Raw genomic sequence first — 27725 nt, 5'->3', positions numbered from 1 at the left:
GTTGTTCTGATGCAAATTGATTCAAAATGGACTTCTATTATTTTTATTTTGGAATAATAATAATAATAATAATAATACAAATAAATAACACGAGCATGTCGCAGTAATATTAATAATAAATCAAGTTACCACAGTATTCATAGAATCAACCGTTAAAAAATTCGAATTACACTACTGGATAATATCCAAACCATCGACTCGAAGACTATCCTGTAGTGAAGATACAAGGTTCGTATTTATTGAAAGCAAATGAATGCTACAGCACTTGCCGAAGAAATTGTGGCAATTATGCTGATGTGCATTTTTACAATCCACAGAGAAAATATGGAGGACAAGAAACACGTATTTAAATGCATTTAGGAAATCTTGAAATGAAAATTTCGAGATTTACGTCCCACGTTTATGCAGGGTAGACTAAAGGAGATGGTGATGATGAAATGAATGAAATGGTAGAATGGAGTGGGAGGAAACGGGGAACTCAGAAACCCTACGCACACGGTGCTTATCAACCACAAGGTCCACTTGACGCGAGCTAGAATGGAACCAGGGACGCCATGCACACACTCCCGCTGAGCCACTGCGGCACTCAAATGCATTTAGGAAAATTTGCTTGTATAATGAAGTGTCAATTAAGATAATATAATGAATGTGTTCGGATTATATATATTTGGTAACCGAACACAATTTATAATTCTCTTATATTCGTACATGAAGTTCTTTATTCATGAAACGGTAACCTTTATAAAACAGATGGAGAGGACTTCACATGTTATGTGCATCGTGCATGCATTAGTCAATGTTTCTCTCATTCTTGTCTCTTTAGATATTGGTTCTCATGTATTATCTACAGGGCTCGACAATTTCTGACACACTATGATAATTTCTGGCTTTTTCTTTTCTTATTACTCATGACAGTTAACTACATAGGAATTATAAATTATCGCGTTGTAGACAGTGTAATTCTTTTGCTGACATCGAGGTAAGCGAGCTTTGTGGTGAACAAACATCGTATACTGAGTTTTCTCGGGATTGTCCCGTTTCTTCTCACTTTCTTTATTCCACCATTCTGTTTAGTTCTCATCATAACCATCTCCTTCAGTCAAAACGGGATAAAAGTAGGAGGTAAATCTGAAATATTTCATTTCCTGTTTCTTATCCATGCTAAAGTAATCTTATACACAGCGGCTCGGAAGAAGTTCAAATAGATGTATGAACACCTGTTCTTGCTCAACCTTACATGTAATATTTTCTGACAATATTTCTATACAAAATGTTTAATTTTTCTGATTTTCGGACGATTTTTTTTATCTAATTAAATCTTTATATTCGCATTTGCTGCCAAGTTTCCATTTACCGAATAGCCCTGGGATTTATTTTTAACAGACAGTAAAGTACTCAAAACGCAATTCAAACAAGATTTGTTATGGCGTAAACCTGCACAGTTAATTGCAGTTAACCTGCATAATTTTTCTTAATTTTCACACAATGCCATGACCGACTTATTGCAATATTGAAGTCGCCCTTGATACAGAGATCTGGCTGAGACGAACTGAATAAAACAGAGATCTGGCTGAGACAAATTGAATAAACTGTATGTTTTGATTTTTCACACATAGGTTCTTTCTATGAGTCTACTAGATTACAATCATTTGCTCTTACAAAACAATTACGTTCAAAGCATTTCAAGACTGTGCACAAGCATACTAGTAAACTGTCTAACTTAAACATATTAAAGACAAGATTCAACCAAAGCTAATATATATTCCAGTACTGCAAAATTAGAAATTGCAACTAATTTTCAGGTCTCAGATGATGATTTCATCTGTGAGTGTTGTTTCGCGAGAGTTCTGTAGGGCGATGTCACCTTCAAAACTGTCGCTCGCGAACATGGAACACATTGACCGCCTAAGATTCACTTGTGCCAGCCATCAGCGCTTAAGAGGTCTCCAACTTACATCATCACCGTCAGCCCCTTCAACACGTTTTTTTTTATTCTAACCTACATGACATACTACAAATAATAATCTAATATACCGCTAACAATGAACTTTGTGGGACACCATCCTCAGTCTCAGATCTCACGTATCTTACGTGTTGCCAATTGCATATATTTAACTAATTATTTTAATAACCGTATATCTAAATTGAGTATATATACATACAGCATGATTCAAAATCTTCATGCATTTATCTCAGTGAAAAAAGACTGGAAACATTCGAAGAAAATCTGGTATACGTAAATTAATGTTGTAAGTTTACTTCACATCTAAACTTCACAAGGAGACCAACGCTTAATCAAAGATCGATATAGCAACACTCTCTCTCGATTCATTCATACCGAAAGCCATTTTCTTAAATTCTCGTTCACACATTGAGCACATAAGTATACACGCTGTATATGCCCCACAGGAAGAACACAAGAGATATTGGGAACACTGTAACCAATCCATTGGACAACATCTGTCGATCTAGTGGTTTGATCAACAGCTCCTTCGCCTCAATTGGAACTTTATAAAGCAGAAGGGCACAAATGTACAGAAAATAAACTTGCAGCAATGAACATTCTGTGTTGAGAAGTAAATGAAACGCGCTCTCCCATAACGCGTTACTATATCGGTTATCCTTCGATGTGACTGAAATGAGTAAGAGTCCCATATGGCCTTTTAAGTAGAACTCGACCTTAAATGTCATATACGGAGAGTATCAGACCATCCGTCCCAGGCATTTTTCTCGACTCGCAGTGCACGTAGACACTTCAAACAGAAAATTGAATGATTAAATCGTGCATATTCAGTGGTTTAGCGAGAATACTTCTACGGGGGGTCAACTCTAAAATTTCAAATAGAAAGTGGTATTAATTTCGATTTCTTTGGAAACATTACAGAAAAATAAACAACTTAGCTTAAATTTTACGGTTTGGCATCTATGTCTGTTATTTGTTGTTGAATTTAGCCACAGAACAACAGTTTTAATACGCAATGATTCAGATAAATGATGATTCAGATAACACATGTACTAGCAAATAGTACTGCTGAAAGCTCTTTACAGTATCCAGTATCAAACGTTACGACATATCTCATGCACGTAGCAACAGACAAGAACACTATTACATGACAGTACATAGTTTAAGTTCTGGGATCGGAAACAACTTAAAACAGACCAAAAAAAAAAAAAATAATTGCTTTTAAGTAAAACGATGTATGAAAGAGTTCTGGATGTAAAGTCCCAGCAATAAAACATTGAAAAACTAAAATTTCAAAGTTGTGAAATCACTGCCACTCTCCCTGGCTTGTCAGCGGACTACTTATGTAAACGTTTTAATAGAAATCACTTTCCGGAACTCATTGCACAAATAATTGTTCAAGAATATTACAAATAAAAATATCTTAAGGTAATAAATAACGTTGACTGCAAGTTCTGAACATTCTCAGCAATATATAATAGGCTGTATTTGGACGAAAAAAGAAACAGTAAATATTCAAATTAATGTCCAGTAACTGCCATGCGCATGCTTACCCAGACATTGCTGAGTGGTCTTAACACTTCATTTGCACTTAATCTATGGCAGACATTACGGATCCTCTCAATTATGTCCTCCAGTGTATTACGTCGTTCTCAGTAAATTAGCTTCCCCCACACAAAAAAAAAAAAAAAAAAAATCGATCGGAGTCAGATCCGGCCAGGAAACCGGGCCTCCTCTTCCGATCTACTTGTTTGGGAATAAACAAAAAACAGTTTGTCCAGGAACTCTCGCAAAATAAGCAGGGCAATTGTTGTAGCCGCATCATTTCACAAGTTGTTAGTTCTTCCAAGAATTAACAAAGAACATCTGACAAAAAATTAGCATACTCTACACCTGTGAAAGTATCTTTAAAGAAATGGGAACTAATTATATGGCCTCAACTATATCACACCAGACATTTAGGCAAAAATTTGTTGATTATCAACTACATGTACGCCAATAGCTGAACATTAAGCCTGCTATATTTTTTTTCATGAGAATATGGGACACCTCTGATCAACCTCACCCCAAAATATCCAATATAATCCAATGAACTATAGCTCTGGTTATGCACAACAGTATGACAGGTTAAAGTTTCCTAAAATGCAACTGCTTTTCTGCTTTCGTTCGCAACAATTAAGTGTATGGAATGAAAATATTTGCAACCTAACTAAGAAAGAATCGTATTGGAAACTCAAGATGACGTCCTATAAAAATGATTTTCGATTAAACAATATGCAAATAATCTTTTATTTAAATCAGTGATACAATCTAACTTCAATATACTTCGCGTGCTTACAAATATTTATTTACATAGCCCTATTTGCCAAAATTAGATTTATCAATACAATCTGATGATAACCTAGCTAATTTTTCTCCTTGCGTTGTGTGTATCGATTAGGGTTAGATTTAAATGTTTCTAAGCCCTATATCAAAACACAATTATGTGTCCCTAGTCTCAGAAAGATTATCTGCAATTCTTTTCGAATTAGCTAATGTCTTGCTGGAGAAAAAATCAGTTATCTTCCCGGTGCTTGTAAACGTAGAAGTACTTGAAGACATCTTATATTTGCTTATTTCTTAGCGCTGGAAAGTGTCCGAGTCCTCAGAAGGTGCAATGGGAAAAATAACAATGGAAATTTTGCAGCCAACTTCATAGTTCAACTTCGTTTCTTTCAGAAATGGGTACTTGCGTGCACTTAGGCATTGTTGTTGATACACTTTCGCAACACTTCATTTGTAATGTCAACGACAGCTCATCTCGTGCACCTTACCAAAGATTGCAGTTCCCCTTGACTGCTAATGGACAACTGCAACTTTGAAACGCGAGTCTATTGGCTCACCCGCTATCAAGTCGGAGAGAGTGGTGTGATAACTTTTTCGAAGCTGTTACATGTTACAGCTTATTGTTCATTCACTAATTAAAGGATTCCCAGCCAATGATCGTATTTTTGATTTTTCACTCTTCCAATAAGCTGATATTGATAGCAGAAATGTGATAAGTTAAAATACGGCACATTTGCCTGTCTCGACTACATTTACGGGGATGCCTGACAATCGGTCCTAAAATCAGGACTGTCCCGTATTTTTACGGAACATATGACATGCTTATGGACATTGATATCTACAATGTTTTTTTCGTATGCTACACAACCATAATGATAACGTCCACATTTTTCTGTGACATTGTTCCTGAACGGAACTTGCTGATTTCATGTAGTTTGTCTTGGTACGACTTTTCTATCTTTCGTTGATCTGTGGCAGCATTCATTAGTAGCGAGAAAAAAGAAAAGGTTTTTTTACACTGATATAACAGTGTGTATCGCATAGATAAAGTAAATAAGGTAAACTGCTGGAAAAGGAAGCAGCTATATCTAATAAATTAGATTCAAGAGTAGAACAAATCAATGCTGGAGCTCTGACCGCATTATTCACTTGTATTTGGGCCCAATTATCATTCATACTGGGAAGCTTTGAAAATAGGGTCAGGTCTGCATTAGGAATTATAAAACTCCTAGTGGCGTAACAAGACGGAAGGGGGATGTAAGGGAATTTCTTCCTAATTTCACGTGGGAAATTTAATGGCGCCCAACTTTTTGTTTGCACAAATTAGAACCTAACAGAAGAGTGCAAAACATTTTTCAAAACCAAATCCAGTAAATTAAACACACGAATATTAGTTAAAATTCATAGGGGAAAAGGAGTAGCCACGGATGTTTTAACAGATTGAGCTGCCTCTTGGTAATAAGATGTAAAATTGATCCAAAAAAAAAGAAGCCTGAAATATTTATTTGGAACGTGAACTTTACTGATAAAAAGAACATATCGATATCAATGCAAAAATGAAATAAACAAATGGCAGTACAGATCGCTTTATTTCACATATTTCGAATATTGGCGGGTACCACCGGAAACATAAGCAAATCATACTATTCTACACTTAGAAGGAATAATAATATCTACCCAAGAAGCTGACAGTGATCGCATGTGTAATGAATATCTGTTGATTTGATAGAGGTAGAATTTCATAAGCGCAGCCTTCATTGAACGTTTCACCACAAATCATGCGTTCGGGGGTGATTTCCTGTTCGTCTGCTCGAATGTTCTCTTTATCCATGTGATGGTTCATTAGTTTCTTCCGACAATCCTTTGCTAGTTCATGTGCTGAAGTTACTTTTCTTTCAATCTACTTCGTATGTAGCGAAGATGTTAGTATCACACTCTCTCCAGTTCTTCTGGTTCGTGACGTTAAACGTCTCTTGCGATTATCCGGCAATGACGATAGTTCACTGTGGAAACCTCCTTACTGATTGATAGACGAGAAGATTCTGATTTCTCGGTCATATGTGGAGAACGTGGATCTGCTGCAGCCGTCTAACAAGTAGCAAAGGCTTTTTCCTCAAGAGATGCCGAAGTTGAAGGTCTTCACAGGTAGGCCTAATTTAACACCTTGTAACACGAATCACGTTTGTGGACAGACAGTCGGTATTTCCAAATATATGAGGGTTCACTTAATATAATTCGACGTACGCAAATTCATTCAGAGCGAAGTCCATGCGACACATCTTTCGGTATGATTTTGAAGCAAGCTGCGTTACATCGTATTTGGTTATCTTCGCTTCAACATTTTTGCGCAACCACATTGAACAAGCTTTATTTATATACGTCCTTAAACCTGTTTCATAAAATACTTGTCAATCGACTGAGTCTTATGAGTGGTGTGTGGAGGATTACTGAATAGTGCATACTGTGGTCCCTCTCATACTGAATCATTTTCAGTTCTTTAGGGCTGCCATGTTCATCAACAATTATTAGAGCTAGGTTCACAGAGGCAGGATGACAGAATTTCACAAAGTGTTGCAGCCAAGTTTAAAAAGCATCACTCGTTATCCAACCAGTAGTATCTGCTACAGAAGTACTCTTGGGTGGAACATCAACCATAAGTCTGTCACTCATTTTCTGATGCGGAAGTATAAAGACGGGCGGTACAAGCTGACCATTAGCACTCATGCAGAACATCAATATTATATTCCGACCTCTTTCGCACGACGTCAACTTGCTCACAATCTGTTTCCCTTTTTCACATAACACTTTGTGGTTAACATGAACACACGATACACCAGTCTGACATGCGTTTATCATTTGTGATGGTAGAATATAATATTTCTCAATCAGTGTGCACTGATTTGTACAGAACTTGGCTAATTGATACTTATTGAGATATGTTGATTTCAATAACTTTCTAGACATAGATGTTCTAAAACCAAATCGGGATGTCAATTATTAAACTCTCAGTAAAAATCTTTAACAGCACTCTGTTTATTTTGTTGAACCTGAGATTGATATTTATTTCTTTGCTTCATCAAATTAGCTTCAGGTATTCTTACCCGGATAATAGCAATAAGCGATCAGCTAACAGTTTCACATGATATTTCAAAACTTTTTCATACATATCGGAGAAAGCATTTTCCAATTTTCTAGCTTACGTGCAACACATATTTACATTTTTTGCTTTCACTGTGATAGCCTGTCTTGCATAAAACTCTTTGAGACACCAAATCTGTTGTATGTACTATCTACGTGCACTACTACTGGAAAAGGAAATGCCTGAGACGAGTTGTCTGATAGCAGCAATTCAACAACAAATAACAGATGTAGATGGGAAACCGTAGTATTTAACGAAAAGTGTTTCCCGTAAGTTTTTTTTTTCTTTATCCAATAATACTTCGAAAGAAGTCGAAATTGATACTACTTTGCATTTGAAATTTTGGAGTTGCCAGCGTAGAGGTATTCCCGCTGCGCCACTGGATAAAGAAAGCACCACCATTTGATTCTTCATGTACGATTTGGTCATTGAATTGTTTTTGTTTGAAGTGTCGTGCACTACGAGCCAAAAAAAAAAAAAAACTGGGACGCGTTGTCTGAAACAGTAAATAACAAACGTAGATGGCAAATCGTAGAATTTTACCCTCGCATTACGAAGTGGGGTGTACTGACTACTCAGGTTGATTCTTTTCTATAATAATTGTATAAGAAGAAAGCAATTTAGGGTACATCTAGCATTGAATACAACCAGAGAAGGCAATCTAGCATAATTGATGTCCGGTCGTTTAGAGGGGCTGATTGTGACACTGATCACTACCTGGTAGCAGCGATAATACGACAGAGATTATCGTTGAATAAAAAAAATATTCAATGCCCGTAAACGGAGAGATTTAATTTAATGAAATTAGAAGAGAGCCAGGTAAGAGAGGAATACCAGATTGAAGTTTCGAATAGATTCTCGGTTTTACAAGATTCGGAGTGCACTAGTGTTAAGGATACTTGGATTGAAATTAGAGATAGCATTAAAACTTCAGCAAAAGAAAAATTGGGCACGCGGAAATACGTAGGAACAAACCATGATTGGAACAGGAATACATTAAACTAGTAGAGAAAAGAAAACAGGCAAGATTACGTTGGGTACAAAATCCGAATGAAATAACTACACAAAATTTCTCAGATATCAGGCGGCAAACTTCTAAAACCTTTAGAACAAAGAAACGCGATCTTTTGGAAGCTAAAATTAAGGAGCTTGAAGATAATAGTGAACAAAAATATTTGGGACATGTATAAGGAAATCAGCGAATTTAAAAAAGGAAAAAATGAAATGAAATGAAATCTTTAAGTTTTACGTCCCACAGTTATGCCGGTTAGGCTAAAGGAGACGGTGATGATGAGAGATGAATGAAATGGTGGAATGAAGAATGTGGGAGGAAACGGGAGAACCCCGAGAAAACCCACGAGCACGGTGTTTGTCCACCACAAAGTTCACACGGCGCGAGCAATTTAAAAAAGGCTATCAACATCGTGCTTATATATTAAAGAAAGCTGACGGAACAGTTCTCACTGATACGAATAGTATCTTAAAAAGATGGAAAGATTTCTTTGGTGATTTGCTGAAAATGCAGCCAAAAACAAATGTGCGTGGAGAAAAGGAAAACACACCGCAAAACTATATATTCCAGAACCCACCCGAATAGTAGAAACTGCTATAAAGAAATCAAAGAAACACAAATCTCCGGGTGAAGATGAAATTTCGGCTGAGTAAATTTTAGCTGGAGGCGAAAAATTGTGGAACAAATTCATTCTCGTTATCTGGAACAAGGAAGAATTGCCACAAGAGGGAAAAGAATAAATCATTCTTCCAATTCACAAGGCGACAAAACTGACTGTAATAATTAATGAGGTATTTCTCTTCTATCAACATCGTATAAAATCCTTTCAAATATTCTATTAGCAAGATTGACCCCATACGCCGATAAAATTATTGGAGAATATCAGTGTGGAATTAGGCGAATTCGATCATTTATCGACCAAACATTTGTCATTCACCAAATACTCGAAAGAAAGTGGGAATACATTACCTCGGTACATTATTGATTTTAGAAAGGCGTACGACTCGGTTAAGAGAGAAACATTATACAACGTTCTTACGGAACTTGGAACACCGAGAAACCTAATTAGATTAATTAAGATATGTTTAAATGAATTCCAAAGTAAAGTCTGAGTAGGTAAATTTTTGGCCAGGAGCTTGTACGTAGAAAATGACCTGAAACTAGAAGATGCGCTGTCGGCATTATTATTTAGCTTTGTGCTGGAATACGCTATAAGGAAAATCAAAGATAGCAACCAGGGCTTACAGTTGAACGGTATTCACCAGGTTATGACATATGACGATGATGTAAATTTAATAGGGGATGATAGCAGAACAATAGAAAGAAATGCAGAGATCTTATTAAACGATTGCAGGGACATAGGTTTAAAAGTAAACGCAGAGAAAACTAAATACATGGAAGTGCGTCGTGACCTCAATACGGAAAATTACGCATGCGTTAAATTATTAAATAATCCTTTTGATAAAGTGGATATTTTCAAATATTTAGGATCAGTATTAACACACGAAATTCATATTCACAAAGAAATTAAATATTGACTAAAAACAGGGAATTCGTGTTATTATTCGGTTCAAAATCTCTTGCCGTCGCTAATTCTGTCGAGGAATTTGAAGTTTAAAATATATGAAACGATAATCATGCCTGTTGTTTTGTACGGTTGCGAAACATGGTCGCTCACTCTGAAGGAAGAACATAGACTGAAAGTGTTTGAGAACAAGATCGTGAGACGAATATTCGGACCCAAGAGAAACGGGAATGGGAAATAGCGGAAACTTCATAACGAAGAACTACATAATTTATATGGTTTAACTAATATTGTTAGGGTCGTCAAGTCTAGGAGGCTTAGGTGGGCAGGTCATGTAGCTAGAATGGAAGAAAGTAGAAACGCTTTCAAAGTCTTGACTGGAAGACCAATCGGAAAACGACCATTAGGAAGACCTAGGCTCTGATGGGAGGACAATAGTAAGATGGATCTTGCAGAGATAAGAAAACAAAGTAGAAACTGGATCCAATTGGCTTAGGATAGAAGTCAGTGCAGAGCTTTTGTGAACGCGGCATTGAACCTCCGGATTCCATAGGCCATAGAGTTAGTTAGTCCTGAAATTGTTTTCTTGCACGTGACAAACCCATTTCTTTGTTTTTATAGTTATTAGTTGAACCTGCGCTCTCTACACAGCGCATCATTCGCATATGAGCATAAATCTCCTTATCATTCCTTACAACATCTGTACATGTCCCTTTACAGACACAAGTGAAAGACGTATTGATTAAAAAGAAGCCAAGCTGTATCATAAAGGGGAGATTTTTCTCGATTATTTTTTCTCAATATCTCGCAGCGTTTGCAAGATTTGAGCCTGCTTCCGGTTGGCGTTTCTAATTCATGTATGACCAGTGGTTTCTTTCTTTTTGCATGCAGTATGTATAAGCAAATACATTACATACACAATTAATTATAATGTCAGTTATATATGGTGTTCATTGGTCAAAGCACTCCCCCTCAAAAAAAATTGGTTCATCTTAGACTGGAGAAATGGTTATCCTTCCTTTTCCATTATTATTTAGCCACGAAACAAACGCCTGAGACATATACAACCCCTATATACAACAGTGTGGTGTTGAAATGTATAATGCTTAGGACGTGATGCTTTAGTTTTTTTTTTTAATTTCAACACTTCCAATGCACCCGTAAAAATGTAATAAAGAAATAGTGTTCATGCTTTTTAAATATTCAATTAGAACTGCACAATCTACATGAAATTTGCAATCGACCCCTGAAAACGTCATCTTTCTAGAGCTTGTAGTTTACGAGATACCATTGTCGAAAGGATTGGACACAAACATATACAGGTAGCTTATAAGAGCTCCAAAGATGGCAGCACAATTCATTTCCATTTATTTCGGAGAAGGCTTATTAAAGGCAACGGCCTTTGAACAATAATTTAAAAGGATAAACTTTGTAAAAAATATTTCTTTAAGAAATTTATTTAAAGTACACTCTTTTAAAAATATTTGACTTTGTTATAAACGTGAAATCACAAATAACCATAAATCAAATGTTTAAAAGCTAAGGTTATAGGTTAGACCTCGGTCGCTCTTAATTGGTACTGTAGCATTTTAATAGATAGATTATTAACTGGATGTATTAACAGGGTTGTGAGACCACGCTGCTTGGTATGAAATGTATTTATTACTTGCCAAAATCAAGGTTTTACGAAAAATTTTCATTCGTCTTTTCCACTGTTGAGTTTTAATATGGTCCATTGTGTAGCTCAAATAACATACATTGTTCATTGCTGAGATGAGTTAGACATTCACTGTTGAGCTAAGTCCATATTTCAACTGCATGTAAGGGTGTCCAAAGACTATCTGCACAGGGTATATTGGAAAGTTCAGACAATTCCTATGACAGTGACAATGCAAATGAGTAGGAGAATGGCAATAAACTGAATGAATGTATGGAACTTCTCGACGAAGAAAGGAACCTCTAACACCAGGAGATGAAGCTGAAGATGAAATATCAGAAGATAATAGTCATTCACGTGAGCAAGCAGAGAAAGAAGATTAACACATTGGATATGTGTTTGTTTTTAGGACTGGGCCAGAATTTTCCAGTGAAACACCAAACGTTGGGCGGCGACAAATTCACATTTTTAACATAACACCTGGTTCAATAAATGCTGAGAAAGCATTCAGAACAATAAGAGAGTCTTTTTTCTTATTTATTTCACTAGAAATTGTGTTATTGTCGAGGAAGAGACCAGGGAAGCTAAAAAAAGAAATTTCTACTTGCAATCTATCTTATTACTCTAAAGAAAAGACATGGGGAAGAGAGGATGTAAGTATAACAAGTTTATGCTGCATTAGCAATTCTTATTGCGGCTAGTCGAAATTACAGACTTTGTTCAAGTGCTTTGGAGAGGAAATTTAGCTTTATGACCTTTTCTTCCTGCTATCATGTCTAAGTGCATGTCGTGGATAATGTACCTGAATGAACCCATCAAAAATATTTGTTATTTTGAAGGTAAGTACTAGTTTACTACAACCACAACCAAAACGTATGCTTTTTTTCTTTTCCAAGTGTCCAATACCGAATTCTCCTCCTGTGAATGATACAGTATCTATTATACTTTGCATCTGTGATCAGTTTACATGTTTTAATACATTTACATGTTTAAACGGAAACAACCATGTCTCTTGTAAACTATATATAAAAAGATTTGAAAGTTTGCATAAAGCAAATATCAATAAGGAAAATTTTTCGCACAATGTGCATACTGGTAGATGAACACTGTTGCCAACTCAACATAAAGTTAGATTTTTGACTTGTCCTACGTTACACAATTACACATTTAAAATATACATGTCAAACAAGATCACAATTATTCTTTAGTGTTTCAAACTAACGACACCACAATATCAGATAATTCAAAATTTGTAGTCTCTACCTCAGTCCCAACACAACTGAGATAGACGGGCAAAGCACATCCGAAATACTTGGCAGTTAAATAGTTTTAACATGTATAATAGCGCAAATATTTTTAAAATCTATTGTTGTAATATCATGCAAGCAAAGAAGAAAATAATAAGCACCTTAACATTTTCTACAAATAAATGAATACGTAGTTAGCAATTTCTTATAAAATATAAAATAAAATAAACTTTACCTTTCATTGTCAGATTCATAAGTATCCAGTGAATCAGTTCCTTCTGTGTCACTTAAGAATGACCCACGTTGATCACTTTCGCATTCTTCGCTATCACTATTATTATCAAAATTAGATCTTCCGACTTTCCCAGTTCTAGAGTTACGTTCATCTATAGCTTTTGGACTGCTTTCTTCTTTGTCATTTAAATAAAACTCATTAGTTAATTCTTTCAATCCTGTGTTATTTTCATTATTTCTATTTGTATGTACCGCATTTAATGTTGTTTCTGGTTCTAATATAACTTTATCAACTTCTGAATTGAACTTTAACTGATTTACCAGCTGATGGTCTTCCAGAGAAGGTAATATAAATTCTTGTTTCTGCTGTAATATGGGTTGTACTACCTTTTTTAAGTATAGTGGTTCTAATTTCACATAGCACTGTTTACATTTCACTTTACTTCTGAAGTTTAACGATTCAGATTTGTCTACGCACTTCGGATCGGTTTCTCCTCTGTAATATGAAAGCAATTCGTAGGTTGTTCTTTCACATTCTCCGCCATTATGATTATTTTTGTGTGCGGATATATTTAATTTTGTTTCGGATTTCGCTCTCCAATCGTCAGTTTTTAATTTGGAACGCGTTTGGTATTTCTCTTGATGTTCTTCTCTGGCTGAGGATGATATTAATTTCTGTTCCTCTTTCAACACGGGTTGTAAGGACTCTGATTTGTCTATGTACTTCGGATCGTTTTCTCCTTTGTAATTTGAAATCAATTCGTAGGTTGTCGTTTTATATTCTCCGTCATTATGATTATTTCTGTGTGCAGTTGTTATATTTGATTTTGTTTCAGATTTCGCTCTCACATCGCCAATTTCTAATTTAGAACGCGTATGGTATTTCTCCTGATGTTCTTCTCTGACTGAGGATAATACTAATTTCTGTTCCACTTTAAAAACGGGTTGTAACGAGACTGATTTATCTATGCATTTCGGACCGTTTTCTCCTCTGTAATTTTTACTCAATTCGTAGGTTGTCCTTTCACATTCTGCGCCATTACTATTATTTCTGTGTCCAGATGTCATATTTGATTTCGTTTCGGATTCCGCCCTCAAATCGTCAATCTCTGATTTTGAACGCGTCTGGTATTTCTTATCTTCTTCTCTGGCTGAGGATAATAATAATTTCCGTTCCTCTTTCAACACGGGTTGTAACGATTCTGATTTTTCTATGTACTTCGGATCCTTTTCTCCTGTGTAATTTGAAATCAATTCGTAGGTTGTCCTTTTACATTCTCCGCCATTATGATTATTTTTGTGTCCAGAAGTCATATTTGATTTTGTTTCGGATTTCGCTCTCACATCGCCAATTTCTAATTTGGAACGCATCTGGTATTTTTCCCGATGTTCTGTGGTTGAGGGTAATAATTTCTCTTCCTCTTTCAAAATGGGTTGAAACGACTCTGATTTATCCATACATTTCGGATCGTTTTCTCCTCTGTAATTTCTAATCAATTCGTTGGTTTTAATTTTACATTCTGCGCCATTATGATTATTTCTGTGTGCAGATGTCATATTTGATTTCGTTTCGGATTCCGCCCTCAAATCGCCAATCTCTAATTTTGAACGCGTCTGGTATTTCACCCGATCTTCTCTGTCTGAGGATAATACTAATTGCTGTCCCTCTTTCAACACGAGTTGTAACGACTCTGATTTTTCTACGCACTTCGGATCGCTTTCTTCTCTGTAATTTGAAATCAATTCGTAGGTTGTTCTTTTATATTCTCCGCCATCATGATTATTTGTGTGTGCAGATGTCATATTTGATTTTGTTTCGGGTTTCGCTCTCACATCACCAATCTCTAATTTGGAACGCGTGTGGTATTTCTCCTGATGTTGTTCTGTGGCTGAGGGTAATATTTTCTCTTCCTCTTTCAACACGGGTTGTACTTTTGTGTTCAAATTTAATTCTTCTAATTGAACATAACAATTTTTACATCCCAGTTTAGAGGTTAGTTCAGAGTTTGGTAAACAAGTTTCATTCTCGCTTTTGTATTTACGTTCCATGTTGAAGTTCAGCTTTTATAACATTTATTACGACTTGTTTCAATCGCTGTTACTTTGATCTCAACATTACATTATCTTAAAAATATTGTAACTCTTGTCATAATATTCATCCGGAAGTACCTGCTGAAAATAAGAGAATACATGTTCAACCAATTACCAATATGCTAAGTACCAAATTAAAATATTTATTAAATAAATATACATTGAAACATAAATCGTTACGCAATATCAAGAAAAATTCGAATTATAACCTGTGTGCGTCAGAAAAGGAGCACACGTGAAATTCAAAATGTCTGATATAACCATTTCTACCAAACATATATATTAATATATATATATATATAAAAGATGAATAACAACACGATGCATTCCTTGCAAGGTATGTTCTACAAGTGCTTTGGAATATCTTAATCTCTATGAACCACGGGTCGCCAATCAATTGTTTCTGAGTAATTGGTACATGTGTTATTTCTTTCAAATTTGCCGACTAACAAGAGTTGAACGAGAAAGTTTCACCCTGACTTACTTCCACCTATCATGTACTGCTCGTAATTCCGTTACTGTGTTATAGTTCAGAACGTGAAATAAGGTGTAATGGTCCAAAATACATTACTGTACCTCAGAAAGCAGCCTGGCAACATCGTAGAAGTACTAGCCCTAGGAAATGACTGCACGGTGTGGAAGAGGTGGAATAAGATGGTGTGCGGTCAAGACACAAAAGCGAATTATGACAGATTTCATACTGAGGGTCGTGCATCTGCTGGTGAACATTCGAACAGTGAATGGGTGCGTTTTTTTCCAGGAGGCAGACATTTTTGCAACACGCCATGGAACGCTCTGTTTGTATTTCTCACAAGCTCTTGTTAGGACTGCAGTGCTAAATGTATTATTTTGTTACCACTTTCCAAGGTTTACAATTTTAGTTTTGTAAAAAGGTTAAACAGTAGCTTGACATTGTAGCAATTGGTACCGCAATGTTCGTAATGTTGTTTCGGGTTACTAAAGCTAGGTATTCTATTGCTATTTCTTCCGTTCTTTATGCATTTACATATTTATGCAAGGGAATGAGTCAAGAAAGTTTTCAGATCTCCAACTCGGAACACACAGCGGTCTTTTAGGTGAGTTTGAGATTTGGGAAGGATCTACTCCCGACCTTCTAGAAGGTACCACTCCTGCCTTCGCCTAGTGGGAATGAAGATAACCAGCGAAAATCTAGTCAAACCAATGACAAAATGCCGACGAAGCACCACAAAAGTCAGTCCAGGTTTAAACTTGACCAAACTAATGATAATTTTATTTGTGATCTGCATGGATTATTATTGCTTGCTTTCCATGCAAACGGCACCATAATTATCAGGATACGCTATATCCCACTGCTGCGTGCATTGCGGCATTCTGTGAAGTTCCAGTGCGTGGCATGCCGACAATAAGTGGCCGTCACCTACAAACAACGCACCCGCTCACTGTTCGAATGTTGGCCAGATAGATACACGAACCTGGGTATGAAATCCGTCATAATTCGTGTTTTCTTGAAATGAAAATGAAATGAAATCTTTGAGTTTTACGTCCCACGTTATGCCGGTTAGGCTAAAGGAGACGGTGATAATGAGTAAAGAATGAAATGGTGGAATGAAGAAAGTGGGAGGAAACGGGAGAACCCCGAGAAAACCCACGCACGCGGTGTTTGTCCACCACAAAGTTCAGTTGGCGGGGGCTGGGATCGAACCCGGGACCCCAAGCAGCAGACGTGAACGCTCTACCACTGAGCCACCGCGGCCCCTCATGTTTCCTTGATTCCACACCATCTTCGTTCCACCTCTTCCCAACCATGCATTCATTTCCTAGAAGCAAGTACTTCTGCGATGTTGCCAGTCTGTTTTCTGAAGTGCAAAAATTGATTTTGGACCAGTACACCTTACTTCACGTTCGGAACTATAACACTTTAACAGTGCCGAATTACGGGCTGTACATTACTACATGACCTGCAGAGCTATGTGCTATAACACGTGTAAAATTTCGTCCCTCTACGATATGTGGAAGTAGGTAAGGGTGAAACTCTCCCACACCTCTCGTTAGCCGGCAAATTTTAAAGCAATTACACATTTGCCAATTACTCAGAAACTATTGATTCGTGACTCTTAGTTCATATAGGTTAAAATGTTCCAAAGTACTTGTAGAATATACCCCTGAATGAATACATCGGATTACCAGTCACACTGTATATATACTAACAAACTAATTATTTGCTTTACATATGCTAAGCAAAGCATAGTTAAGAAATGCCGGTCGTAATAAGAAAACCATCCAAAGAGAATATCTTATATCAGTTTCCTCATTATACTATTATACTTTAAGGCAAGTTTAGCACCTGCAAACACCAACAAGACTATTCAGACAATTGGTAGACTTCGAGACGGAATAACACAGTCTAACAATTGGCAGACTTCGCTTTATTTTTCTAATAATAAATAGAAATGAAATGAAATCTTTCAGCTTTACGTCCCACGATTATGCTGTTAGGCTAAAGAAGACGGAAAGAATGAATAGAATGGAGACATGTATCCCGCGTCAAAGGTATGCTCCGACAAGATTCAAAAGGGAAGACAGTACTCATTATTATCACAGGATAGACAAAGTGAAATAGTGAAAGAATCTAAGCTTTGAATGATTAATTGCACAAAACGAACCACTCGCCATACACGACCTTAACCAGCCAGTATTCGAAACAGTGCGTCGTGATGCTTTCCTTCAACCTAACAGTACAATAACATTCACGAATGGGAATTATTTACTTTTTAAAGGAAGAAATGTGGTCGGGATATTCGTAGTAATCCTTTGTGCACAATGCTTCCTTTTTATCCTGGATTAACCAATTTCCTTTGCGGAAACCAAAGCTTTTCGTTTCGAAACAATCAATAGATTATGGGTAGATTCACCGGCCATTAATTATTTGTAGTGTGTGTTTTCCCATTTATTGAGAACTAAGAATATAACGTCACAAAAAAAAAGACTAAATATAATACTGTAAAGGAATGTAAGTTTGAGCTAGAATAAAACTAGAGCTTAACACGAGTCTAAGTAGGTACCTAAACATAAAATTAACAGAAACCACAATATAAAGTAATAGCAAATACTATATAATCCATTAAAAAATAATAAACACGATAACTTATTCAGTTATGATCGGTAGGATTACTGAAGGAATCAAGGATTAGAAAATTACTCCTGGTACTGCTCTACATTCTAGGTGTGTGTGGCTAACTGTCGAAAGTATACACAAGTTGGCAAGTGTGTCAGTTGAGTCACGAGAAAATATCCAGGCTGATGATGACCTACTGGCCACACTAGTAAACATTGTATAAGAGAAATATTAAATAGAGTAAACGGTTCAGCGATTCGAATCACTGGGAGTTACTGTGGAACAGATTAAGGACTTGGAACAGCTAGATCGATCTTCATAGTCGGAAGCAATTTGCATCATCTGAGCTTTCGGCGCGGGGTTGCAATTTCCAAGTTGTTGATCATCGAAAACATGATAATCCGATGAAAATGGTTTCGAAAGTATCAAATTAGACGAAATATGAGAAGAAAGAAGTAATTTGCTCTGATGAGTCATCTTTTACCATATTTGCAATAACAGTCTCTGTTTATGTATGGCATATACCTGAAAATCCTGATCGAAACTGTCTTATTCATATCGTTCAATATGGAGGGGGCTCTTTAATGTTATTGGTCGTAAAATTCTCACTTTCTAATGGTCTTCCGATTACATTAACACGAAGTATTAATGCGAACGGTTACATGGACATTATAGGTGACCACCTAAATTGAATCCTTCTGATGTTTTCGGCTCGGCCAATAATATAATTTTCAAAGACGACAATGTATATGGAAATTCAAGTATTTATATACTTGACTTTTGTTCATAATTTCATTAGCCTTGTCAACTTAAGTCCAACGACTGCTATAGTTCAAAACGAGGAAATCCACTGGTAATTTTACCAGAGTACAAGTATGTTACACTATTATATATAATTTATGAATTTCTATTTAATACGATTTGTACTTATTCCATGTGCATTAGGTTAGTTCACCAAGTTCAGTAACTGTCATATCAGTGCCACAGATTCTATAGAACAAATATTTTATGTACTGAAATATTTCCTGTCAGGAATCTAGTATGACGCTAATCATACCTCGAAACGACTGTGCATAAGACGTAATAAATTTTTAAATACTATGAACAAATCAAATTGATAACTGCCAGAAAACAAAGGTAGTCTGTCCAAAAAATCGTACGGTTAGTGTATGGGATGGCATTTACGCAGAATGTTGATTTGAAAAAATGAAATGAAATATTTGAGTTTTACGTCCCACGTTTATGCCGGTTAGGCTAAAGGAGACGGTGAGGATGAGAAATGAATGAAATGGTGGAATGAAGAAAATGGGAGGAAACGGGATAACTCCGAGAAAACCCATGCACACGGTGTTTCTCCACCACAAAGTTCACTTCGCGGGGGCTTGGATCGAACCCAAATTCCCAAGCACCAGTGTTAAACGCTCTACCACTCAAAATGTTTATTTGAAGAACACTGCGCTTTGCTTACTGTGTTATTACTATGTACTATTAAATATGTACTTTAAGAAGAAAGGATATTTCAAACAAGGTACACGGTGTTAGAAAACTTCGTCAACAACGCTTGGTGCGTGAATACAGATGTGCAAAGAAACAAACAAATGGAACCTAACCCAAGTCCACAAACACCGGTACTAATGAAACATTCTAAGAAGCAACCGTAACTTTTCATACGTAAAATTATATGTACTTACAACTAGAGGGATTTCTTTATTCAATATCTGATTCTTCCTGAGAGAGCGAAATTCCTAAATGAAACAGACGGACCGACATCTATTACTAACGAGGGTTCGTAGGTTTATTGATACTACTTCACCTCTAATTCTAATGGATCTCTGCGTAATTCTAAAAACTGGTTTCTTTTCATTTATAATCAGGTATTTTCCTACTTTCTAGTGCAAACAGATGTGGAAATTAAAAAAACATGTTATTTAGTAGTTACAAAAAGAACAATCAAAAAATTTTAATTTTGTACTCTCCAAATTATTTGAAACCTAGAAGGAAATCATAATAAATCAAAATAAATATTCATGTTGTTCTGATAATTTCGAGAATAAAGTAATTAAAATAAATTAATTCTAAGAATATACATATATGTCAGGGAAAACCCCGGAATATTCTCTTTCCTTATTTTCCTTCCCACTGCCCACCACTACCTGTGCAGTACCTTGGGCATGTGTCCAAACGGAGCAGGCGAGTTACCGATGTTGGGTATACGCGTAAGCAAAAGTTATGACAACAAGTGGGTTTTCACAGTGATACGAGTTCGTACGGAACTTGTAATGGTTTCAAGCAGGTGACGCTATACCCGTAACATAAAATACAGCTTTTGTGCACTGTCCCGAGAAATCAGCCGAAAATACTATCAGCATTTATCCCGAAATTGGACGTCCGATAGCTTATTACCAAAACCTTAATAAAAGATATTAAAATTCACAAGCTTTCAATTTGTACGTTCTCAACTGAATTTGGCTTCTCTTCGTTACATCGGGGTTGGGAGAAAGTTAGGTTTGACTAGGATCTAGAACAAAGGTAGCACATATCGGTTACCAGCACGGTTAGATTTTTTTTATTATTATTATTACGAAAGGTTGCTATTTATTTCACACAGTATTGCCAAGCGAGCGTGAACGAGTAACGGCGGGTTTAAGCCCCGCATGGCACGGTGTTCTTAGTTTTCATTAAAGCCTATTTAATATAGTTCTTTTCTTTCTTTCTTTTTTAACTTTCCAATTACCTTAGTACTTCGGTTTGTAAATCTTCCCTATCTCCAGCAGGAAATCCTGGACGATTCTTGTTAACGGTCTCCTTTTCCTTGATCCTTATGTATTATCAAGCACACAAACGATCACCGCAATTTTCCTCGTTATCAACATATTATGTTATGAATTTTAAAAATGTTAGTTCACATCCCGTGGAACGCTTGTGCATATTAGCAGCCATGTTGATAAGAAAAATGCTCGTTACTTTCCCACAATGCAAATATTCGGTTACTTTACGCGAAGTAGTTCCCTCCGCTTGCCAAACAGGCCCTGTCCATAACCGTCTATATATAACAAATAAACAGATTTTTCGAAATCCTTATATATTTTCAAGCACACAAACGATCAAATTATCCATATCTTACTTGTAATCCTGAAAACGAACGTCCAACTTTGGAACTTAACCCACAATATCTAATACACTCATCATTCCTTTACACTAGTAACATTACACGCAGACATAAAATACGGGCATTACTTACTAATTCTGCCCCCTGTACAAATCTATTTCTTACAAACCTTTTTGTCCCTGCAAAGTATTGAATTTTGCCATTAAATTCTGCATAAAGTCGTGTACGTAAATCTTACCAGCACCTACTGTAGTTATAACATGAAATATAAGCAAATAATTGTCTAATATAAAATACCAATGAGAGTGAATGTTTAGTCCTACCTAATAGATCTCCTACGTGTTTCATTCGTCGATATACCTCGTTCATGAATCTTTCGCTTCAACAATATAAAATTTAGGGGGCAGACTACCGGCAGAAGTAAGAAGTATAAAATTAGTGATGGGCAGTGAGAATATTCCCTGGCCTATAAATTCCCGGGAAGGAATTTATTTATTGCCATTTCTTTACTCTATCGTACTAATTATAATAACTATTTGATTAATTTATTTTAATATATTATGACTTACTTCCCAGTTCTAAAGAAATAGAAGGTTAAAAAATTCAAAAATTTGAAACACCACTTTATTTAACTAATAATACAAATTTTTAAGTTGAATTTCCATTTGCACTAAAAAGTAGAGTAATTGTTTAGTATTAAGGGGCCAAAACTAGCAAAAAGTAGGATGATTTACGGAAGAAATGAATTGATAGTAGTGTTCAAGTAGTCAAGAAAGTATTGAATACATTTTTTAGGGTAGTAGGGGATTTGTACAAAACATTAAGGTAAGTTGAAGTGATTTATGTGAGAAAAGTAAGTTAATTATTGGTTGAAAACAACGTTCACTCGCTAACCCTCGCTCGGCAATGCTGTGTAAATTTAATATTGGTAACAAAATTTTACGTATCAAACCATAGAACAACCGCATCGGAATAGAATGTCGGAAAAAAGGAGGTGCAAAATCTGACCCGCCAAACTAAACAATAGCCAAAAGTAGCAAAGTACTAATTTACAAATAATGAAAAAAAAAATTGTAAAGTGATATAGAAATAGAAATAAAGTACTATTAATAAACCCTGAACCCCCATTAGTGATAGACGTCAGTCTGTCTCCTCTCTCTGACTCGAATTTCTGAACAGGTACTCAACTTCTTTTGCATGTGAGTTAACACATGGAATTTAGAGAAATGTTCAGGAAGAAAAGTCGTGTGTGGCAATGTTACATGCAAAATTATAAAGACAGGAAAGTATCTTCCAAATATTGTGAACATGCATATTTACGCGCAAATGTTGACAAAATGGTGGGACATGTGTGTTCTACAGTTACCCAACCTAATTTGTTTATAAAATTTAAAAATTTAATATGTACATAATATCAGTAGTAGAAGTTTAGAAAATCCACTAACATACAAATTTAAACTGTTTAGCTGTTTAACCCATTAGCACCGTGCGTGATCATATGATCACAGCGGTTAGTACTTATCAAAACAAGTCTTGTGTAACTTGCTGTCAGTTTTTTTTCTTTATATGATACGCGTTGCCTACTAGGGGAACGATCTGGAAACACTATTCAAACAAAACAAGTTCCACGTTGCGGCTTGAATGCAATCTGGAGGCACGTTATCGCCAATGCACCAAAAATAGAATAAAAACGGCATTATCCTCACACCAGGTATTAAAAGATATTCTTATATTTTATTCTTTCAAATTATTTTGGTCTTGGTTATATTTTAGAGATGCCAAAGGTTGTAACAGATTACATTTCACTCACCTGAAAATATTTGGCGCATGTTTATTCAAGTTTTTCAACAGTGTGATCGTATGAACGCAAGGCGTTTAAGTAGATTTTTCTATCTTACGTATGTACGTAAAAATGTCCAGTAAACTATTGCAGATAAATTAATTTAGAAAAGTGTGTAAATGCTTTCATTCCACTTGTTTTATTCTTTCCGCTTCATTATTATTATTATTATTATTATTATTATTATTATTATGATAAAACTTTTGCTACTACTGTTGCTGTTTTCGCTTTCATTAGAGAGATCTTTCACTTCAACAAATCCTTGTTATTTTGGAATCGAATGTTATATGGAGGACATAGAAGTCGTACATCCTGAACCCCCGAAACCTAACATCTTTACGGATGAAGATTCAGGAGAAGACGATTGCAATTATTCAGGAGGAAGTTTCAGGATAATCGATAACCTTACAGAGCGCCAATTTACCAATCACGCTGAAGTTGTTTTCACAGATAATACTCGACTTGGTGAAGATGGTGTGACAAGAATGTGGTCACAACAACGCCTATGTGTCACGGGCTCAGCCTGTTTCTAATATTGAACGATATTCTCAGAGTTAAAAGAAGAAAACACGTGTAACTCGTCTATATTTATTAGGAGAACACAACAAGCACATGGAAGATACTGATCAAATAGACAAGAATATCTCATCGCATTGGAATCAGGTCCAAATAGTGGTGATGGGCACTTTTCTTATGGATGATTGATGTACGGGTGCGAAACACACGGCTTCTGTAGGCAAAAACAGGATACACATCTGACACTTGTAATTTCTAACATACTGGCAGAAATATTAGGTGCAAGGCTTCCAGCTATTTTTAAGTTCAGCAGTGAACAATACCGTGTAAATGGTTACGTTCATCTTGGTGGGAGAGATCACTTGGAGGTTCGCTCTAATCATAAACGCTGTGCATGTACCCTGTGTTCAAGCAGTTCTTTCGAAATGTTTCAAATGTAATGAGGGCTTGCACGTCCACTGACATTTTACTTTAAATTCCATAAAGTCCATGTACGCCCGCAGGTGGGGCAGGGTGGGGCCCGGTCCCTCCTGGCTCATTAGATATATACGTAATATAGCAAACCACTTATATTAAGTACCAGAGGTAATATAGAATTCATGGTATATCCCCCATTGATTTTTTTCCTGGCTCCATGATAAAGTTCCATTGATAATGGGCTTCATAACCTACAACTCCATAATCCCAATACCGTGCTTATTTTGTCTTCCAGGTTGTAACAGTTTCTAAGACACTAAATGCTTTTTTCTTTTACGTATGTGTGCATAATTTAACAAGGCATTCATATACTCATGCTATCCGAAAGTGCGTACTTAAACGCCTAGCGTGTTCATATGATCACGGGGTATCCCAACGAAACCGCTTATGTCACGAACTCAAAATTTCTCATGCGTGGTCTTCACACCCAAATAAGCAAAAATTACCAATTTCACCAAAATTGAAAACAAAAAGTAATTCCGGCGTTAACGGGTTAAAAGTATGTGGCTTACTATACTATTTTTGAAACATATTTCCTTTCATAAAACATATTGTAAATAAACATCCACTTTGAGTACTCTCTAAATATATTAAAATATTAATAAAATAACACAACGTCGTTCAGAATATACATTCTAAACACTCCCCTGGGAAAAACAGTAATAATATACTGTGATATATATAAACGTGTTTAACTTTGAAATAATAATATAGTAATAGAATGGAATTTTCTTTGTGATTGCACATAAATTCCCATTTTTGGGAATATTTTCCAAAGAAAATATCTTCCGGGAAATTTATCCATTACTATATAGAATATTACCAGGAAAGTGAGAGGAGTGCGCTTCCCTGGAAAATTAAGAAAAACAGTCTTCCTAAATATCATTTTAAAGCACGTTTAACCTCAACACCAAACATTTTTTTTTTTATTTTTTTATCTTTTTTTGTTTTATCTTTACCTCTGACATTCTATTTTTTTCTTTTAAACGTCTGGTACTGAAAAAAAGACACACACGTTTTACAGTTTGTTTGGTTATTCGGACAGAAAAATTCAACTTTTTCTTACAATCTTTGTTAAACTTAATTGTTACAAACTGTATCAAAAATATTTTTTTAAAAAAATGATAAAAGGTACAAAGAAATAATCACTCAGTCGGAAATAACAAAGCTTCGGAAACAGGTATTAGGCCTACAAATAATGTAAATCATGCTCAACAATGTACACTTAAAAAATAGTTCAAAATTCTGTGCGTTTATTTTATTTTTATATGTTTTAAGCTAAACTATATGTGTTGGTGTACTTTTGGCGCGCCACATTTTGGAAGATTTACAAATGAAATTGAATGCTTTGTTTGAAAAGATATATTAATAAGGAACATATTTCTGCAAGCCTCAAAATTTAATACGAAGTAAACAGCTATATTTTCGGTTTACAAATGTAAGGTTACTAGTGCAAAATCATTTCAAGTGCTTCACGGTGGATAAAACAAGTGAGTGCCTATGAAAGATGAATCTATTACGTATTACTTTTCGCAGGTATTGTATTACTGCACAGTATAGAGAAGCTGCATTGTATGTTTACAAGTAAAACGTTACTAGTGTAAAGACATGACAATACTGTTGAAGCTCGCATATTTGTCAAAATCCACTTCTTTTTTATTAATCTCGCTTACACGTATACCCACCATCGCTGACGCCGCTGCTGCCTGCAGATGCACCCTCGCGCTGCCGCACGGACCCACCTTTTTCGCTCTACCCTCACTCGTTTAGATAGCATTCGTGCTTTTTAGTGGTCACCTAGCACAGGTTGTTTGTGCTTTTGCACTGAATTACTTATGCCGTACATCCAGAAACCTTATTTATACACAAATCGAAAAAGAATTGTATTTTTTTAACAATTATCTTTAGTAGCCCCCTTGGAACTTATCCATGCCAAGTGACATATTTTCATGTCGCCCAGTGCAAATAATCTAATAGGCAATAGGAAGTAAATTAGTGAAAGAATTACAATTTTTCAACAACAATTACCAGTGGTGTGCTTAACTACACCTGCACGAAACCAACCTCGCCTTGTTGCTTCCTACTTTAAAGAAAAATATACAGTTTGTTACTTTACAACATATTCCAACTTCACCTTTATAGGGTGAAAATCTGCCAGCCTTTTTTCACAATTGCAAACAAACTTTGTGCCCCTCTTTCTCATACCTACTTTGCCTAGCATTGTTTTGTGACCACAGCATAGTGCTACATGGTTGTGCCTCTTTCGGATTTTAGTTTACCTAAGATATCGGAAATATTGGTTGGGAGGGAATTTTACAAATATTAAAGAGACTCCACCCCGGTGGGACTGACACCAATGTTATCAGTAAAATATATAAATTTCGTTCATGGATTAGTTTGAATAGAAATATATACAAAAAGCTTAAAACTAATTATTGAAAATACGTCATTTACAGTTAGAACGATGGTAAAATTCATTTTTTATGCATTCTCCTCGATTTCGTCTGACAACCTATAGATCAAGGCGGGGGAGATTGTATTCATCTGCATGTTACAACCTAAATAAATAAATGGCCTATGTATAGAAGAAGGCGTCCAGCACTTACAATTTTGGTAATTTCTGTTCACATTCGTTTAGTTTAGGGTAGGGTAAGTTAGGTTAGATTAGTTTAGGTTACGTTAAGTTGGTTTAGTTTGTTATATTAATGTAGGGTCCCGCATAACTTTACAAAAAAAAAAAAAAAAAGATAGAATTTCGCTTATTTCTACTAATATTAGATTAGTTCAGGTTAGCTTAGGTTATTTTGTGTTAGGTTAGGTTAGATTTGGTTACGATATGTAACGTCTTAGTACTAGCATCATTCATTTCTCCTGTAAATTTTGTGTTTTTTACGTGCTTCTGGACCCCTTGTACTAAACGTACTCCAAATAAATAAAAAATCAATTATACAAGTTTGGGATAATTTTTCACCTTTAACATGTGTGGATGAAACACCACGAAAGTAGAAATAAATCATCTTCACCATTTTAATGCTCCAGGCAAGAAGAAGCGTTGGGTAGTTAGTAAATGTATTAAGCATATAACAAAGTAATAAAAGCGAATTTCATACTAAATTATCCAAATAATATAATAGGAAAGTCTATGATGGCTGGTTTTGCCAATTCGCGTGCTATGACAAAATGCAAACAACCAATATTAAGTTCACCAGTTTCCTCTGGTTTCAACGACGCTATCAAGTATGACCAATGTTGCCAGTTATATAGTCTAAAGTTTACCTCAGTAAAACGTACAATTTTCTGATTCTCAAAAAAATTTCACAACCCAATAAATTTAGTGAAAAACTAAAAGTGAATTTCATTTATTACAAAACTATATAGCATGCGGTTTTATTATCCTGATCCACAGATCACAAAATATACAGAAACACTTGGGGAAGTCTTAAGCATTCTATGTCCAGAACAGAACCCAACGAACATCTGCTGGGCTTCTAAT

General features: G+C 35.8%; 1 protein-coding gene across 6 annotated transcripts in view; it reads right to left on the bottom strand.

Annotated features, from left to right (window-relative positions):
* The window catches only part of LOC145684391 (uncharacterized), an 84633-nt gene extending 57165 nt beyond the window's left edge, over positions 1 to 27468 (bottom strand). For 4 of the 6 annotated variants that reach the window (XM_081756660.1, XM_081756658.1, XM_081756659.1 and 1 more), the window contains exons 1-2: positions 27204 to 27468; positions 13104 to 15274 (exon numbers count right to left, since the gene is read on the bottom strand). In XM_081756660.1, coding sequence (XP_081612786.1) covers positions 13104 to 15151 — 2048 coding nt within the window. In that variant the 5' untranslated portion in view covers positions 15152 to 15274; positions 27204 to 27468. The remainder of the gene's footprint in view (positions 1 to 13103; positions 15275 to 27203) is intronic. The other 2 variants (XM_081756656.1, XM_081756657.1) reach the window with 2 other exon arrangements.
* Positions 27469 to 27725: the final 257 nt, after the last annotated feature.

This window comes from Thermobia domestica, chromosome 4, assembly GCF_964235325.1.
Source record: "Thermobia domestica chromosome 4, izTheDome1.hap1.1, whole genome shotgun sequence".
NCBI lineage: Eukaryota > Metazoa > Arthropoda > Insecta > Zygentoma > Lepismatidae > Thermobia > Thermobia domestica.
The sequence above is the reverse complement of the archived record's forward strand: the minus strand, read 5'-3'. Positions and strand labels throughout refer to the sequence as shown.